An 18,677-nucleotide genomic window follows, 5' to 3' on the forward strand; every position below is an offset into this window, starting at 1 on the left:
CTGGATATGACTGACAGAGATTGTAAACTAATGAAGACGGAGAATGTAAGAGAACACTTTATGATCACTGATCAGGCACTGCGTTCTCTTCTCAGGCGCTGGTGTTTTTGGTGCCGCCCGTCAAAATAAAAGTCTGCAGTGCCGTCAAAATAAAACACTTTCAACACATCGGCCAATCAGAAAAACTTATCGGGTGAAGCCGATATTTTTAAAATACCAAATATCGGCCGATCGTGGTGATATATCGGTCGACCACTACTTAATAGGCCTTTTTTTTTGTCACTCATAAAAACAGAAGTAAAGAAAGCTACAGGCACACATGGGTTCCCACTCATTCCTGCAAAAAATGCTTTTATTGCAAGGACCCAACACATCACAGAGTGTTAGAGCTGTGAGCCTAAACACAGTTGGATTTGTTCAACGCGGCTCACTGAATCATAACATCTTCTCCCTCAGAACTTTATAAAATGAAACTTGAAATATTGTTCCAATATATATTTGTATTATTCAGGAACTGAATGCAATAGATTTCAAAAGAAACAGAATTTCTGAAAAATGTCCCAATTAAACATTCCTCCCATTAATGCCATGGATATTATAAAGTTATTTTTTAATTACATGCTTAACACTGTATACATGCAAAATAAGTGTATTACAAATTGGACATCTGGTTGATTGGTTCAGTCTTTTTTATAAGGCAAAAAACAGGCAGAAAACCAGAGATATGAAGAGCTTAATAATACTTATCATTATTATGATTAAACATAACTCATCAATCATTTAAGCTCATGTTGTGAAATTTGTCTCAATTGTTTTACTGGTAGTGCAAAGTTTCCATGGTCATGCATCAAAATATATTGTACCTTGTTTTCATCTAATGAAGTAGAATTCTTTAAACTAAAAAATATATTTTTAATAACTACTTTAGTGTGACGAATGTTAAATTTACTTAAACATCTGCCTTCAGCACCACTACAATTTTGCTGTGCTTTCATGTTCAGATGGAGCAAATGAAGCAGACAGTGTCACACACAAACACGCTCACAATATACATGTTAGACACCATATTTAGAAAACAGCTGTTACATGACATCTAATGTTCTATAAGGAGGTGCTTAAAACAAAAACTATTTCATTTGGAGACACATTATCTTATTCACATTTTCATGAGAGTGTAAGTGATCATTTCTCTTCTGGGAACAGATTCAAGTATGCCGATGAAGGTTGAAATATTTTCAGTGTCAAAATGTATTTTGCTGACAGTCTGAACCATCGATAAAACATTGCATATATAAGTGGATTCATACCAGAATTCATGCATACAATCCAATCCATTACATTAATTATAAGAGTGTCATTTTCGTCATGCTCCACAGACACACCAGTTAAATAGTATGGCATCCAGCAAAGAAGATAAACCAGTACTACAATCCCTAAGGTTCTTGTGGCCTTTTTTTCTGATTTGGCTTTTTTTGTCTGTGACTGAATTTAAATGCTTAGCTTGCCGTTTCGCTACAAAGCAGATTTTCACATATAAAGGAATAATTATACAACAAGGTGCCACTAAACAAACAATGGAATCTATAATTACATTTTCCAACTTAAGAGATAGTATGCATTCTCCAATACATGTGTGGTTCCTCTCTGGATACAGTAAAAACTCATACAACAGATAAAAATTATACATGAAGGAGAATAACCAGTTTACAACAATAGAAACAACAGCTCTGTTAATATTGACTCTTATTGGATATCGCAAAGGGTCATTCACAGCAATGAATCGATCCACAGATATAATAATCATATTACCAAGAGATGCCACAACAACCACATAAAGAATAAGATTAAATATTGAGCAAAATATTTCTCCAAAGTACCAGCATGGCTCAATCAGTTTCATTCCCTGCACTGGCATGAGAATCAGTCCTGCGATCAGATCAGCCACTGCCAGAGAGAAGATCAGCACATTGGTGGGAGTGTGGAGCTGCTTGAAGTGTGAGATGGAGATGATCACCAACAGGTTCAGAAACACGGTGAACACTGATGTTACAGCGATGAAAATGTACACAATAATGTACTCTGCTTCAGGTTGGACACTTCTGGTACAAGACAAATTGTTGTTTGGAAAGCAGTATTGGATTGTTTGATTGTCCGTGTTGGTCACTCCCCCGTTAGACATTTCCATGATAGATCTATCTTGGAGAGTAGACTCCAAATGCTTTGCCACTAATATGACTCAGTTTTATACTTAAGGAAACTCAGGGACCACCTCATTTTACTATGATGTTTGAATATTCAACCCACCCACACAATATTCAAAGACCTATCTGATCTATATTCCAAAAAAAAACTTTTATAAAAGACATGAAAGCTTTTATATAGTTATATACATAATACCAATTAAAGATGGAAGTTAAGTGGATTTAAAAAAAATGTTTATCCCAGTATAAGACCAGTTGGAAACACTGTGTCAGGTAAATGACTCAGGATTCAATTGCAAGTGCAATAAACAGTTTATTTCAGAAAGAACATGAAATAAACAGTAATGGTCGGAATGGATGAAGATGATGAACCTCGGCAACGGACCCTACGTTATATTTATGCCATCACCTCCTCTCTCTCCCACTTCACTTCTTGTCAGCTCTTTGTAGCCTACTGTAGGATTGAGGCCCTGAAGCCCAGAAAGCACCCAGAACCTCTTTTTTAGAGCCAGGATTCTCATTATGAGATTTGCAAAGGTAAAAAAGGTACAAAAGCTGTCACTTTAGCCATACCCTTTCAAAGGTATATCTCATTACCTTTTTACCCCTAAAGGTATATATTTGTACCTAAAGTGTACATATTAAAGGGTTAGTTCACCCAAAAATGAAAATTCTGTCAGTATTTACTCCCCCTCATGTTGTTCCAAACCTCTATGTGTTTATTTGTTCTGCTGTACACAAAAGAAGATATTTGGAAGAATGTTTTAATCAAACAAATCTAAATCCCCATTGACTTCCATAGTATCCTACTAAGGTAGTCAATGGGGATTGAGATCTGTTCATAAACGAAAATCTTTTAAAAAGTTGTAGTTGACCACTAGCAGTGTTTCATTATGATTATTCTTTTTTTTATATTTTTATTTTATGTGACTTTTATTTTGACATGCTATCTGCAGGGGGGACTATATTTTTTCTGTGTTCGCACACTCACACACTCACTCATGAACGGGGTAAACGCGGGAAGGTACGATATGAGACAATGCATGTCTGAGGTCGAAAAATATTAATGTAACCTTAAACTAAAATGTTATTCCTTTGTACTTATTTGTTTGGCAGTAAAGGTACTTCACGAAGTTTGTCCAAGTTAAGTTAATGGTGGCAGAAACCCCCCCTGGATCACTATTAGCAACCTTTGATATGCGGAGCGAGGTATGTGGTTCATTGTAATGTACATTTTCATACTAATTCATTTCATATGTTTATGTAAATGGAAATGAGATTCATTTTGTGATGGCTGTTGCCTGCTATGCTGTTATCTATCTGATGCTAGCTTTCTAGCATATGTGCATTTGTCAAAGGATTATTTTGTATTTAGCTAAATTGCCTTTGTTATTTTCCTTTTAAGTTTTCACGGTGTTAATGCTATGCACACTCGTCTGAAGAAAAGTACACCTGTATGGAAACACTCCCAAGCCTGTTTATTCCAAGTTGAAGGGCTGCTACAGTCAAAACTCATCACTGGATGTGGAGTGAAACTCAACTCGACGGACAAGACTGCCACCTTCTGTTCAAACGCCGTCACGTCAACTGGTAGCCAGGCAAGATCGGTCTATTTCGTTTGCTGATTGCTGCATAAAATCACAGGGACTCTTTGACTGCGAACAGTGATGTTTATTTAATGGACTGAAGTCCCCTTTATAGACCATATACTGTAAATGTTTGATGCTTTGATTTAACATTACATGGGAAAGGTGAATTTAAAGATACAGAAGGGTAATTTAATTAAAAGGAAAAAAAGGAGAACTATTGAACTAACTGAACCTGTTAAAAGTTACATTCATTCATGGGTCTTTATGATAGCATTCATTGCTAAGCTCTTTGTGTTTGCTTACATTTTTGTTAATGATAATTGCCCAGTGCATGTTTGATATTTAATATTGGTTGAGTTATTGAGCTATATTTCAGTAATTAAACTATAGATCAGTAGTTCAATATAACCAAACAGCATCACAACTTCAACAAGATGTCACTTAATGAAGAAGATGTAGCTAGCACACATGACCTACCCATGAAAACCAATAACCCACAGGCAGTCAGGTCTAGTTAACACGAAACAACATTTACAGAAAAGGGATTAGAGTTGCACAAACAGGAAGCTATTAAACACAATAAGGAATTCATGAGAGCTTATGGCTCCTGGAAAGAGGTGGCTGGAAAGGTTAGGACCACACTGAAATCATTCTGTTCTAAAGATGAACTAAATAAAATAAGAGAAGAAATCCAAATTCGACACAGTGCAGTAAGTGAATGTTATGAGCCCATACAATGCAACCACAATGCCACCCCGGACATTGTACCAAAAATAGATGCTTGTATAGCACTCACTGTAGAGATCAGCAAAATAATAGAGATGCGGCTACAAACTGTAGATGAGGTCTTCAATCCAGAACTTGAGAAACTACGAGTGAGGATGGCGCTTAAGAAGGATGAGTATGGATCTGTCTTCGGATACACAAAAACAGATACTGTGCTCTCTCCCGCAGAAAATTCAATCCACTCAAAGGGCTCAAGCAAACATGTAGATGTGGAGGCAGAACTCGCAGCTCAACAAGTGAAGGTTAAAGCAGTATACCAAATACAAGCTCAAGAGGAAGTTCTTAGCAAGTTAGAAGAAGAGAAGCAGCTGGTTCTTAAAAGGTTGGAAGAAGAAAAGCAAGTAGCTCTTAAAATTATAGAGATAAACATGCGTCAGGAGAAAAAGAGACTACAGCAAATTCAAAGTCAGAAGTAAGAATAGCAGAGGCTAGAGTAAACGCATACGAGAGCGTTGAACATGACTCCAGAGACTGGCCAAAAGAGACAGATCTCACAGTTGGATTCAAAAGCCAGCTTAATCCAAAGGCCATCGCATACCAGCCTCCTCAAGCACACGCTAATGTGCTAGCATCTCCTGAGAAAGATGACCTTACCCGAGCTCTCATTAACTCACTCAGTATGAACCGCCTGCCTGCTCCTGAGCCACCAAAGTTCTCTGGCGAAGCCCTAAAGTAGACTGGAAGATGTCCTTCATGGCCCTCATAGACCAACAGCCTCTCCCAGCTCATGAAAAAATTTTCAATTCAAAAAACTATCTGAGTGGAGAAGCACGTAAGGCTGTAGAGGGATTCTGCTTTAGAAACTCAGAAGAAGCATATCAGGGGGGCTTAAGGGTCCTGGAAGAAAGGTACGGAAACCACTTCATTGTGCAGAAAGCCTTTAGAGACAAGCTTATGAAATGGCCCAAGGTTGGTCCCAGTGATCCTGCTGCACTTCGAGAGTTTGCTGACTTCCTGCAAGGATGCGTTGAAGCGATGCCTCATGTGAAAGGATTGTCCATCTGGGATGACTGTGAAGAGAACCACAAATTGCTGAAGAAATTGCCAGACTGGATCACACAAAGATGGAGCAGAGTCGTCACGGAAAGTCTGGACGAATCCGGTGACTGCCCAATCTTTTCCTGTTTCACAAGGTTCATCCAGAATGAGGCTCGGATAGCCTGTAACTCTGTCGCCTCTCCACTTCTGATCAAGGCCACAGATGACAGACAGCCCAAGAGAGCTAGAGCACTTCACACAAACATTAAAGGGAGCTATCCCACAGAAAAGGTTGAGAAAGTGTTCAGCACCAAGTCAAGGCCACCTTGTCCTATCTGCAAAGATGAGATGCACGGCATCATTAGGTGCCCTACCTTTGCAGCATAATCTCTGGAAGATAAGAAGACTTTCATACTGGAAAACAATTTGTGCTACGCATGTTTGAGAAAGGGACAGAACATTAAGGATTGCAAAACGTGACACTCTTGTGGCATGCAGCAGACGTCACCCCACCTGTCTACATGAATAGAGAGAGAACCGATCTGTGGAAGCAAAGGAGAAACAGTACACCCCCACAGATAAAGGCACTAGTCAGGAGGAGATTAAGGTGACGTCCCATGCAGTGACGCAACGCATCTTTGCCACATCAAGCATCGTCCCTGTGTTCATGTCATCTGCAAATGAACCACAGAAAAAAGTTATAACGTATGCTCTTCTAGATACGCAGAGTGATTCGACATTCGTCTTGGAAGACCTACTAGAAGAACTGAACCTGGAGACCAAACCAGTACAACTCAAACTGAGCACCATGACAGCTGTTGAGACACCCATCGCAAGTAAAAGTGTCTATGGTCTACAAGTTCGAGGACTACAGTCTGGAAAACAGATTCAGCTACGCCAAGCCTACACTCGGTCGACAAGTCCTACATCCCAACTTCAGAAACAGCGGTGCTGTGGCCTCATCTAAAGCATTTAGCAAACAAACTCCCGCTGTTGAAGGACTGTGAGGTAGGACTGTTAATTGGAAGTGATTGCCATTTGGCGAAGTCATCATAGGAGGAGAAAACAATCCATTTGCTCAGAGAACGGAACTTGGCTGGAGCATCATAGGCTCATCCAATCCACATCTGGATCATCAGGGAAACCAGAGGTTCGTCCATCAAGTGACAGTGAAGGAAATACCAGTGCCATCAACCACTGACCTGCTGAAGGTCTTGGAATCAGACTTCAATGAAGGGAAGCATGCAGATGACAAGTATGTGTCACAAGACGACGTTCGCTTCATTCAGCTCCTGAGTAACAACATTGCTCAAAGGAAAGACGGACACTATGAAATGCCCCTCCCTTTCAAGAGCACAGAGCCTCCTCTGCTACCAGACAATAAGAAGCTTGCGAGATTTCGACTGCAGCATCTAAAGAAAAGATTGAAAAATAACGAGCGATATAAAGAACAGTACAAGGCCTTCATGAAAGATATGATAAAGAAAGGTGACGCTGAGCCAGCCTCTCCTGCAACAGGACAGCAGACTATGTGGTACATACCACACCATGGGGTGTTCCACCCCAAGAAGCCAGAGAAGCTAAGGGTTGTCTTTGATTGTTCAGCGAAGTTCCGTGACCTGATGAACTCTCTCCTTGGAGTGCTCTTTCGTTTCAGGAAGGAGTCTGTAGCCATCATATGTGACATAGAGAAAATGTTCCATCAGTTTTACGTTTCTCCTGAACAACAGAACTACTTACGGTTTCTATTGTGGGAGGATGGAGACCTCGAAGCAGAGCCTCAAGAGTATCAAATGGCTGTGCACCTATTTGGCGCCGCTTCATCATCCGGATGCGCCAACTTTGCTCTGAAGTACCTGGCACGCCAACACAGGGAAGACTATCCATCAGCATCAGCCTTCATTGAAAAGAACTTCTACGTCGATAATGGGCTTATCAGCATCCCCACCGTAGAAGAAGCATAGAAGTTGATTGCTGAAGCACGAGAGCTGTGCAAGAGAGGAGGTTTGCGTCTACATAAGTTCAATTCACTCTTTTCATAATCATGTGCAATTTTAATTTTAAATTTGTTATACCTGCCCAGGGACTACAGGTGGAAATTAGCAAATGTTGTTACAACCTGGCCCAAGACATATTCTCTTGTTTTAAAAAGTTTAATTTTTATTGTGCATTGTCCCCGTTTCAAATAAATAATTTCCATTCCAATTAAAACGAAAGGTCAGTTCTGGACTCTGTGGACCCAACTGAGAAAGCAGTCACATCTGAACCCCTCGATCTGGACCTAAATGCAGCTTCAGCTGAACGTGCTCTTGGTCTCCAGTGGTCCCTTGAACATGACACCTTCAGCTTCAATGTAAATCCACAGACCAGCCCCCCCACACGTCGCCGCATCTTATCTGCCATTGCTTCTTTGTACGATCCAGTCGGATTCGTGGCTCCGTTTATCTTAACCGGAAAGTGCATCCTCCAGGAGCTGTGCCGTCGAGACATTGGGTGGGATGACCCACTTACCGAAGACTTAAGTCCACGGTGGGAGATATGGAAGAGCGACCTACAACGGCTTAATGAAGTCTCAATACCAAGATGCTACCAACCGCAAGGTTTTTGCTGAATTGTCATGAGGGAACTAAACCACTTCTTTGATGCCAGCAATATAGGATATGGCTCGTGTTCCTATCTGAGGAGCAAGAATGGAGTTGGTGAAGTTCATTGCAGCCTTGTGATGGCTAGAGTTGCGCCTCACAAAACTCACAAGCATTCCAAGATTGGAACTTTCAGCAGCAGTGGTCACTGCAAGATCAAGTGTCATGCTGAGAAACAAGCTTGAAATGCCAATCAATGCAGAATTTTTCTGGACAGACTCGCAAGTTGTCCTGGCTTATATTAACAATGAAGCCAGAAGGTTCCATGTCTTCGCTGCCAATCGTGTGCAAATGATCAGAGAACACACCAGCCCATTCAGTGGCATTACATAAACACAACGGAAAACCCTGCTGACCATGCGTCGAGGGGTCTCAATGCAGTAGACATCTCCACAACAAACTGGCTACCAGGACCCAAATTCAGGGAACAAGAAATACATCCAGAGTCTCAGCTCACTCCTGAGTTGCTTGTTGGTAATCCTGAGGTCAGGTCAATGCAGGCGTTTACAACTAAAGTAGAACCTTCCAAGTCTGACTTTCTTAGCCGTCTAAATCGATTCTCCTCCTGGTTAAAACTCCTGAAAGTCATTGCAAGAATCAAGAGGCTGAATTCAAAGCAAACCCGTCCTGGCGAACTTGTAAGTGTGGAAGAGCGCAATAGAGCTGCTGAATCAGTAATGAGGCTTGTACAAGAAGAAGCATTCTCTCAAGAGATTAAGATACTTCAAAAGGGAAAGGGTCTTCAAAATTCCAGTCCTCTGTTTTGCTTGGATCCTGTCTTAGAAGGCGGAGCACTTCGTGTCGGTGGGAGACTAGGTCAGTCATCCTTAAGCCTTGAAGTCAAACACCCTTTGATTCTACTCTAAGGAGAACATATTACCAAGCTGATCTTGACTCAATACCACGAGAGGATCTGTCTCCAAGGACGGAATCAAACTCTAACAGAACTTTGAGCCAATGGGTTTTGGGTCATCGGAGGAAGTAAGTCAGTTGCTAAAATGATACACAGATGTGTGAAATGCAGAAGACTCAGACGGCCTGTAGAAGAAAAACGCATGGCAGAGCTTCCTAAGGAGCGTCTCTGCTCCTTCACATACTGTGGCATCGATTGCTTCAACCCATTAATCACTAAGAAAGCCCGCAAAGAGCAAAAGCGCTATGGCTTAATCTTCACTTGCCTTGCCTCTCGATCTGTTCACATTGAGATGGTTGAGGACTTATCCACAGATGCATTTATCAATGCCTTAAGATGCTTCATTAGCCTCAGAGGAGCCTTTCGTCAACTCCATTGCGATCATGGAACTAATTTTGTAGGAGCTAAAAATGAATTCAAAGAAGCACTGAAGCAATGTGACACCAAAACTATCGAGAGCTTCCTCGCAGAAAGGCAATGTGAGTTCATCTTCAATGCTCCCTCAGCAAGTCACGCTGGCGGCGCCTGGGAGCGCCAGATTCGGACTGTCCGTAATGTCCTAAATGTCACACTATGTCAATACTCAAACTCTGTTTTATGAAGCAATGGCCATTGTGAACAGCCGTCCATTAACCGTAAATGGGGTAAATGATCCTACCTCGCTCGAGCCATTAACTCATCATAACCATCTCATACTGATGAAGTCCAAGATTGCCCTTCCACCGCCTGGCAAATTTGAGAAGGAGGATGTCTATGCAGCTAAAAGGTGGTGAAGAGTCCAGTACCTCGTCAAACAGTTCTGGAGCCGGTGGAAAAGAGAATATCTCATGAACATCTCCACACGTCAAAAGTGACATACGACTCGACGCAACCTTAAGGTAGATGACTTAGTCATTATAAAGGAAGATACCCCTAGAAATCAGTGGCACCTGGGACGAGTGGTTGAAGCCACAAAGGAGAGGGATGGACTAGTGCGTCGTGTCAAGGTGTTAGTAGGAGAAAGGACGTCAGTGAAACAAGATCGCCCTACCAAACCTTTGATAATAGAAAGGCCCATTCAGAAACTAGTTCTCCTCCTTGAGAGTGATTGATCAGTCTTACTGTCTACAGCTTTATTCCCTCATGACAGAGGTTACTCTCAGAGTTATTAAGTAGTACTTACCTGCTTATATCTAGAAACACTGATACAGACTTAGTACTCAAGTATGAGCCGTTCAGCCAGGTTGATCCTTGTCTTCACTCTTCATAACATGAGTGGTGGGAGTGTAGTTGACCACTAGCAGTGTTTCATTATGATTATTCTGTTTTTTATATTTTTATTTTATGTGACTTTTATTTTGACATGCTATCTGCAGAGGGGGACTATATTTTCTCTGTGTTCGCACACTCACTCATGAACGGGGTAAACGCGGGAAGGTACGATATGAGACAATGCATGTCTGAGGTCGAAAAATATCAATGTAATTTTTTACATTAATATTTTACATTTAAAATTAAAAATATTGATGTAAGAAATATTAATCTTCATGAAAAAGGTTAAATATTATTATTTTAATGACATTCATGTGCAATGGGGAGAGTAATACAATATTTTCCTACCACATCGTGTTTTACACACAAAAGTTACATTCAGTTAAATTATGTGAAATTAACAGTTATGTTTTGACAGATGGTAGCTTTATTATGGTAGCTTTACCTGTTGAAGTTTATAGTTTGAATCGATCTCCCATGCATTTTTGTTTGTTTGCATCTTTTATCTGCTCTAGTTCACTGTCTGTTAATTTTTGTAAGTGTAGACAAAGCTTTCATGCAGTATCTGGGTGCTTGCTGTGAGAAAAAATCCATCGATAAACACATATGCAAAGGAAGTGCATTCAAACTCGCGTTTATGTGAGAGGCGCGTGCGCACGAAGGGGTTTGGAATTCGGTACAACACCTGTTTTAATACCAAAAAGACTTATGTTTTTCTTTTACACTACGCTGAACGGTCGGTTAAGTAAGCGAGTGCCATTGACAGAAGCAGTGACCGGAAGTGTTCCAGCCCACCACAGACAAACCGGAAATTCCATTTCCGTTGTCATGCAACTAGCGAATCAGAAAAACGTATCGGACGATGCCAATATTTTTAAAATGGCAAATATCGGCCGATCGTGACAATATATGGGTCGACCACTACTTAATAGGCCTTTTTTCTCTGTCACTCATAAAAACAGAAGTAAAGAAAGCTACAGGCACACATGGGTTTCCACTCATTCCTGCAAAAAAAAAAATGCCTTTGTTGCAAGGACCCGACACATCACAGAGTGTTAGAGCTGTGAGCCTAAACACAGTTGGATTTGATGCGTTTCAATCATAACATCTTCTCCCTCAGAACTTTATAAAATGAAACTTGAAATATTGTTCCAATATATATTTGTATTATTCAGGAACTGAATGCAATAGATTTCAAGAGAAACAGAGTTTATGAAAAATGTCCCAATTAAATATTCTTCCCATTAATGCCATGCATATAATAAACTTATTTTTTAATTACATGCTTAACACTGTATAAATGTAAAATAAGAGTATTACAAATTGGACATCATACTGGTTGATTGGTTCAGTCTTTTTTATAAGGCAAAAAACGGGGCAGAAAACCAGAGATATGAAGAGCTTAATAATACTTATCATTATTATGATTAAACATAACTCATCAATCATTTAAGCTCATGTTGTGAAAATTGTTTCCATGGTCATGCATCAAAATATATTGTACCTTGTTTTCTTCTAATAAAGTAGATTTGTTTACACTAAAGATTGTATTTGTAATAACTAGTTTAGTGTGAAAAATGTTAAATTTACTTAAACATCTGCCTTCAGCACCACTACAATTCTGCTGTGCTTCTATAGTATCCCTCCTGTGCTTTCATGTTCAGATAGAGCAAATGAAGCAGACAGTGTCACACACAAACACGCTCACAATATACATGTTAGACACCATATTTAGAAAACAGCTGTTACATGACATCTAATGTTCTATAAGGAGGTGCTTAAAACAAAAACTATTTCATTTGGAGACACATTATCTTATTCACATTTTCCTGAGAGTGTAAGTGATCATTTCTCTTCTGGGAACAGATTTAAGTATGCCGATGAAGGTTGAAATATTTTCAGTGTCAAAATGTATTTTGCTGACAGTCTGAACCATGGATAAAACATTGCATATATAAGTGGATTCATACCAGAATTCAAGCATACAATCCAATCCATTACATTAATTATAAGAGTGTCATTTTCGTCATGCTCCACAGACACACCAGTTAAATAGTATGGCATCCAGCAAAGAAGATAAACCATTACTACAATCCCTAAGGTTCTTGCAGCCTTTTTTTCTGATTTGGCCTTTTTGTCTGTGACTGAATTTAAATGCTTAGCTTGCCGTTTTGCTACAAAGCAGATTTTCACATATAAAGGAATAATTATACAACAAGGTGCCACTAAACAAACAATGGAATCTATTATTACATTTTCCAACTTAAGAGAAATTACGCATTCTCCAATACATGTGTGGTTCCTCTCTGGATACAGTAAAAACTCATACAAGAGATAAAAATTGTATATGAAGGAGAATAACCAGTTTACAACAATCGAAACAACAGCTCTGTTAATATTGACTCTTATCAGATATCGCAAAGGGTCATTCACAGCAATGTATCGATCCACAGATATAATAATCATATTACCAAGAGATGCCACAACAACCACATAAAGAATAAGATTAAATATTGAGCAAAATATTTGTCCAAAGTACCAGCATGGCTCAATCAGTTTCATTCCCTGCACTGGCATGAGAATCAGTCCTGCGATCAGATCAGCCACTGCCAGAGAGAAGATCAGCACATTGGTGGGAGTGTGGAGCTGCTTGAAGTGTGAGATGGAGATGATCACCAACAGGTTCAGAAACACGGTGAACACTGATGTTACAGCGATGAAAATGTACACAATAATGTACTCTGCTTCAGGTCGGACACTTCTGGTACAAGACAAATTGTTGTTCGGAAAGCAGTAATGTATTGTTTGATTGTCCGCATTGGTCACTCCCCAGTTAGACATTTCCATGATAGATCTATCTTGGAGAGTAGACTCAAAATGCTTGCCACTAATATGACTCAGTTTTATACTTAAGCGACCACCTCATTTTAATATGATGTTTGAATATTCAGCTATCAACCCACCCACACAATATTCAAAGACCTATCTGATCTATATTCAAAAAACCTTTCATAAGAGACTGGACCTTGAAAGCTTTCATATAGTTATATACATAATACCAATTAAAGATGGAAGTTAAGTGGATTTTTTTTAATGTTTATCCCAGTATAAGACCAATTGGAAACACTGTGTGAGGTAAATGACTCAGGATTCAATTGCAAGTGCAATAAACAGTTTATTTCAGAAAGAACATGAAGTAAACAGTACAATGGTCAGAAAGTCGTGGATGAAGATCATGAACATCAACAACGCAGGGACTACAATGGGCAGATGATGACAGAATATCCATGAAGGCAGAAGTCCAGTGAGAGAAATCCACAAGGAAGTTTCAAATAATACAGGAACTGGTGCATAGGACACAGAAGACAGGAGACACTGCACAGAGAACGAGTAGTGAACAAAACAACGATCCGACACGGAATGAACACACACAGGCCCAAGATATTGCGAGGCTGATGAGACGCAGCTGAGCCCGACGACTAATTTGCGATCATGGGTTTCCAAGCAACCCAGGTGACAAACACACAATCACAGAAGACAAGTAAGAATCCACAGACCTGCGAACCGTGACAGTACCCCTCCTCCTAGGTGTGCCTCTTGGTGCTCCCATTAGAGCTTACCTGTCAAATGTCATCATTGATCAAGGAGTGATTCAATATGTCTCTTACAAGAACCCAACTTCTCTCCTCCAGACCCTAACACCCTCCCAGTCCACCAAGTACTGGAATCCGCATCCCCTCCGTCTCGAGTCCAGAATACGTTTGATTGAATAGACTGGTTCGTATATACGGGACACGGCGGGGGATTAGATGCATTAAAAAAATGAAGTCTCCTGTACACCAGAGGAAGTTTGAGGTGTACTGCCACTGGACTACGGACTAAACTTACAGTGAACGGGGCAATATATTTGGAAATTATTACAAAAGGTGCGGAGAGGAATGCTCTGAGTAGAAAGCCACACATTTGACTCAGCATGATGCTTTGAAAAGGGGTGATCGGCCTGGGGCTTAGTGCATGCCTGCACCCGAAGGAGAGTCCTTCTGGATGAAAGCATGAACAAAGGGAACCGTGACCTCATATTGGGTAACCTAAACTACCTTCATATTCGGTAACCTAAACTACCTTCAATTGGAGAGAGGCTCGTTGACGATACTGTTAGCGAGTTATGCACGTACTTAACCCATGAGAGCTGCTGACTCCAAGAGGACGGATTCTGAGACACCAAACATTGCAACACCCATTCCATGTCTTGATTGGCCCTCTCAGTCTGACCGTTGCACTGAGGATAAAAACCAGAAGAAAGACTAACCTTTACCCCCAGCAAACGGCAAAACACTTTCCAAAATTTGGGCACAAATTGGGGTCTCCTGTCAAAGACCACATCCATCGGGAGGCCATGCATGCGAAAAACATGGTCAATGACAGTAACCGCTGCCTCCCTGGCAGAAGGGAATTTAGGCAGTGGAATAAACTGGGCTGCCTTCAAGAACCGGTCCACCGCGGTTAAAACTACCTTGTTGCACTGGTAAGTGGAAGGCCTGTGACGAAATCTAGTGCAATATGGGACTAAGGTCTCGAAAGGACAGACAGCGGCTGAATGAGACCCACCGGGGGCTGATTGGAAGTCTTATCAACAGCACAACCTGACCGGGCCAAAACAAAATTATGAATGTCTCGAGCCACAGACTGCCACCAGAACTTCTTTTTTAACCAGAAAAATGGTACGATTACCTCCGAAAAGAGATCTTGGAACCCCAGCAGATACCACTGGACCACAAAATCTCAGGCACAAGCAAATGACTCGGTGGGCAACTGGACACTCGGTGGGCATTTCGGACCTTTTATTCAATCTCCCACATTACCGCAGAAATAAACAGTTTCTCCAGCACGTTGGAATCAGGAGAGGATGGATGCTCATAACGATTGAAAATGTGAGACAAAGCATCGGGCTTGATGTTTTTAGAGCCTGGATGGTACAAGATCTACAAGAAGAAATCAAAGTGACTGAAAAAAAACACCCACCGAGCCTGCATAAAGTTCAAGTGTGTAGCTCATCTAATGTACTCAGTTCTTGTGATCGGTCAAGACGATGAAAGGCCCTCCTGAGCCTTCCAACCAATGACGCCACTCCTATAACACCAGGTTTGCTGCCAACAGCTCCCTGTTACCAGTATCATAGTTATGTTTTGGGGGTGACAAACAATAAGAATAAAACACGCAAGAGTGCATCTTGTCATCCGTGGAATAGTGCAGGGAAAGAACCTCAAACGCGTTGCCCAAACGACATGACCATATATTCAAAATCCGCCCTGGGGATATTAAAAGCGGTCTTCCATTCATCCCCTTCCCTGATGCGAACCAGAATAATAAGCTTTACGGAGATCCAGCTTTTTGAAAAAGGAAATCCCCTGCAACCGCTCGAAGGCCGAAGACATCAACAGTAAAGGATATTTATTCTTCGCCATGATGTTATTCAACCCCCGATAGTCAATACAAGGTCTTAGAGAACCTTCCTTCTTATCCATGAAGAAGAACCTCATGCTAGCAGTAGAGGAAGAAGGGCAGATGATCTTGGCTGCAAGTGTTGGAGAATTCTGCTTGTCCTATGTACATGTGAAAGAGGCGTGCATGTGATGTAATGCCAAGCAGAAAAAACTAGGGTCTTGGGGCACATGAGGACAGGGACAAGAGTGTGGAAAAGTACCCAAAAAACACTTGTAGCACAGATGCAGGTATTGGAAGGCATTGGGAGAGAAAGAAATTGTATACAATGTAACAATGTGCCACTGAGAAAAGCGTACTGAATTAAGGAGCCCATTCTGTAAAAAGACACTAATACAGATGTCCATTTTTTAAAGAAATGATACGCATGCGCAAAGAAGGTTGCCCCAATTAAAAATAAAATGATGATGCAGGTGTTTTTAATCTGGGAGGAGAAATAAGGAGGAGCAAGAAGAGAAAAGATAACAATTTGAGCGCTAATTGGCTACCACAAGGTATAAGAAATGAGTGCAGACCATTGTAAGATCAGATGGCCAGCAGGCGTCTCACTTTGTTGAACTGCTCAATAAAGTTGCTTTTCTGAGACCCAGAACCTCGACTCTGAGCAATTTCTTCAAGACCTGAACCAGACTTTGATGATTTGAATTGGGACTGGAAATCTGCCACAACACAAGAGAATCAGAAATATATTTCTCCATGGCCTCCCTTCCAGGACCTGCCCTTAGGCAGAGACGCACCTGACAAAAGATCTATAACACAGTCATAACGACGACTCAGAGGAAGAGAAGCAACTCGAGACCTACTGAACACTTCCTTCAGGTCCCGGTACTCTTCGAGGTCTTTAGGTAGTTCCATGGGTTCCTCCTGAAACACAGAACACGACACAGAAGAACAATTAATGCTCCAGGAACAAACAGTGTTCCATTGACAATTAATGTGTGGGTTATGACTGGACAGCCAAGGGTGGCCAATGACCATGGGGGCCAGAGGGGGGTCAATTAACAGGAACCGGATTTCTTCAGTGTGATGAGCTTGACTGAAACAGTAGACTGGGTGACCACTGAGTACATAGGCCGATATGGGACGGGGAAGGGGTTCAGAGCGCAGCGCGAAGACGTTTTGTGCCGCACACACTCGCTTCGGCTTGCGCAATATTATGAAGCTGCAGACTCGGAGCCTGCATCTACAGTCCCCCACCGAGAGTCCCGCATGCTGTTCAAAAGATCGAATAACACCCGCACACAGAGTACAGCGCACACTTATCCAAATGCAATTAAAAACAATATGATGCAATATTACGGTCTCCAAATAAATTATCCAATAAATATTTGCGTTCCCTGCTTAATGCATGTGCAAATAAAACTAATTGTTACTGATGGAAGGGATACAATTACAGATTGAACTATCTTCAGAAAAATAGTATATGATATTATATTGCTACAATGTTTTTTTATATTTTTTTATTCAAATTTCAATTTTTCTTTCAGTTCAACCTATAATGGTCTAATTAACATTACGATGCTAACATTACAAAATCTGTTTTTTGATATTTTGAATGTGAAGCAAAACAAATCAGAATAGACAAAACCAATAATCCAATAATAAACAATTCTATACTTTATTTAATGATCACCTAAACATCATCTTGCTGTAAAGAAAAAAGGAAGAAAAAACTGTGTTCGTGACTTTACTTTTCGTCTTCAATTGCATTAAAAAAACTCATTTATATGTCGCTTTGCATAATCATAAAATGATGTTGCTGGGTTCGGCAGGGGCAACTCCTTTGATGTATGGTGAAGGCCTACCCTGGAATAGCCTACAACATAGGACCGATAGCACGTCTTATGATGTTTCAAAGCTAAATAAATTATAAACGTTAGCTATCTAAATATTTTCTGGGGGAAGAGGGCGAAAAACATACATTAACGGCTCAAATCTTGTTACAAACTAACTTTACAAATATTCAATGGACTATTCATATGTTGTATCGATGAGATAAATTAGTTTTATTAAAAAATAAATCAAACGAGTAGGCTACTACGATTCTTGAAGACAGCCTACTCACGTTTTGGTTTAAGTTCTTCACATGTTCTTCACATGTTTATCCGATACAATTTGATAGGAGGCGCTGTCTCGAAAAACTACTCGGCTTGCGAGCCGGCCAAATAGTAACGTTACGTTTTGAGTGGATGACGAGCGCGAGACTTCGAAATGGATGCCCTTAGAAGATTCTGAATGGAAAGTTTACTTTTAAAAAGTTGCCAAATTATCCCATTGACAAGACCAAGTGATCTGTGTGTTTTGTCATTGTGAACTGAGCTATCATCATCGCAGCACGTCCAGTCTGAAACACCACTTGATGATGGCCAAGCAAACACACACACACACACACACACAGAGATGATGCGAATTCTCCACCCCCTCGTCAATATCAGGACCTTGTCAGTATTTCTTTCACCCTTTTATTGATAGACAGTGTTACATTGTGTGAGAGATTATTTATATGTTAGTGTGAATTGAACACTATTCCAATGTTATTTTCAATAATAATAATAAAAAACATTTGCACTAAACAAGCCGATCCACTTTTCCATGTTGACGAGCATTAAAATGAGAAAAAAATTATGTAACAAAAAGAAATCAAAAGACATTTAGAATAGATAAAAATGTGCGATTAATCGCGAGTTAACTATGACATTAATGTGATTAATCGCGATTAAACATTTTAATCATTTGACAGCACTAATATATATAAATATATACATATGTATTATTCAGGAATGGAATGCACAACATTTTAAGGAACCAGTGTTTA

At 40.4% G+C, this 18,677-nt stretch overlaps 2 protein-coding genes and 1 pseudogene across 2 annotated transcripts; 1 reads left to right on the forward strand and 2 right to left on the reverse strand.

Annotated features, from left to right (window-relative positions):
• Positions 1-1,182: 1,182 nt before the first annotated feature.
• Positions 1,183-2,277, reverse strand: LOC120492211 (trace amine-associated receptor 13c-like; annotated as a pseudogene).
• A 796-nt stretch (positions 2,278-3,073) lies between these two features.
• Positions 3,074-12,120, forward strand: LOC148977259 (uncharacterized). The gene is made up of 3 exons (XM_089117369.1): positions 3,074-3,225; positions 3,318-3,410; positions 3,607-12,120. The coding sequence occupies exon 3, from the start codon at positions 6,889-6,891 to the stop codon at positions 7,516-7,518; it is 630 nt and encodes a 209-aa protein (XP_088973495.1). The 5' UTR covers positions 3,074-3,225; positions 3,318-3,410; positions 3,607-6,888; the 3' UTR covers positions 7,519-12,120.
• Positions 12,121-12,166: 46 nt separating this feature from the next.
• Positions 12,167-13,207, reverse strand: LOC120492184 (trace amine-associated receptor 7c-like). The gene has a single exon (XM_039690343.2). The coding sequence runs from the start codon at positions 13,205-13,207 to the stop codon at positions 12,206-12,208; it is 1,002 nt and encodes a 333-aa protein (XP_039546277.2). The 3' UTR covers positions 12,167-12,205.
• Positions 13,208-18,677: the final 5,470 nt, after the last annotated feature.

Source organism: Pimephales promelas, chromosome 11, assembly GCF_988280905.1.
Source record: "Pimephales promelas chromosome 11, fPimPro1.hap1.1, whole genome shotgun sequence".
NCBI classification, from domain to species: domain Eukaryota; kingdom Metazoa; phylum Chordata; class Actinopteri; order Cypriniformes; family Leuciscidae; genus Pimephales; species Pimephales promelas.

Excerpts from the sequence above, each read along its gene's own strand:
- LOC148977259 (XM_089117369.1), top strand. The coding sequence starts at position 6,889 with ATGCCCCTCCCTTTCAAGAGCACAGAGCCTCCTCTGCTACCAGACAAT.
- LOC120492184 (XM_039690343.2), bottom strand. The coding sequence starts at position 13,207 with ATGGAAATGTCTAACTGGGGAGTGACCAATGCGGACAATCAAACAATA.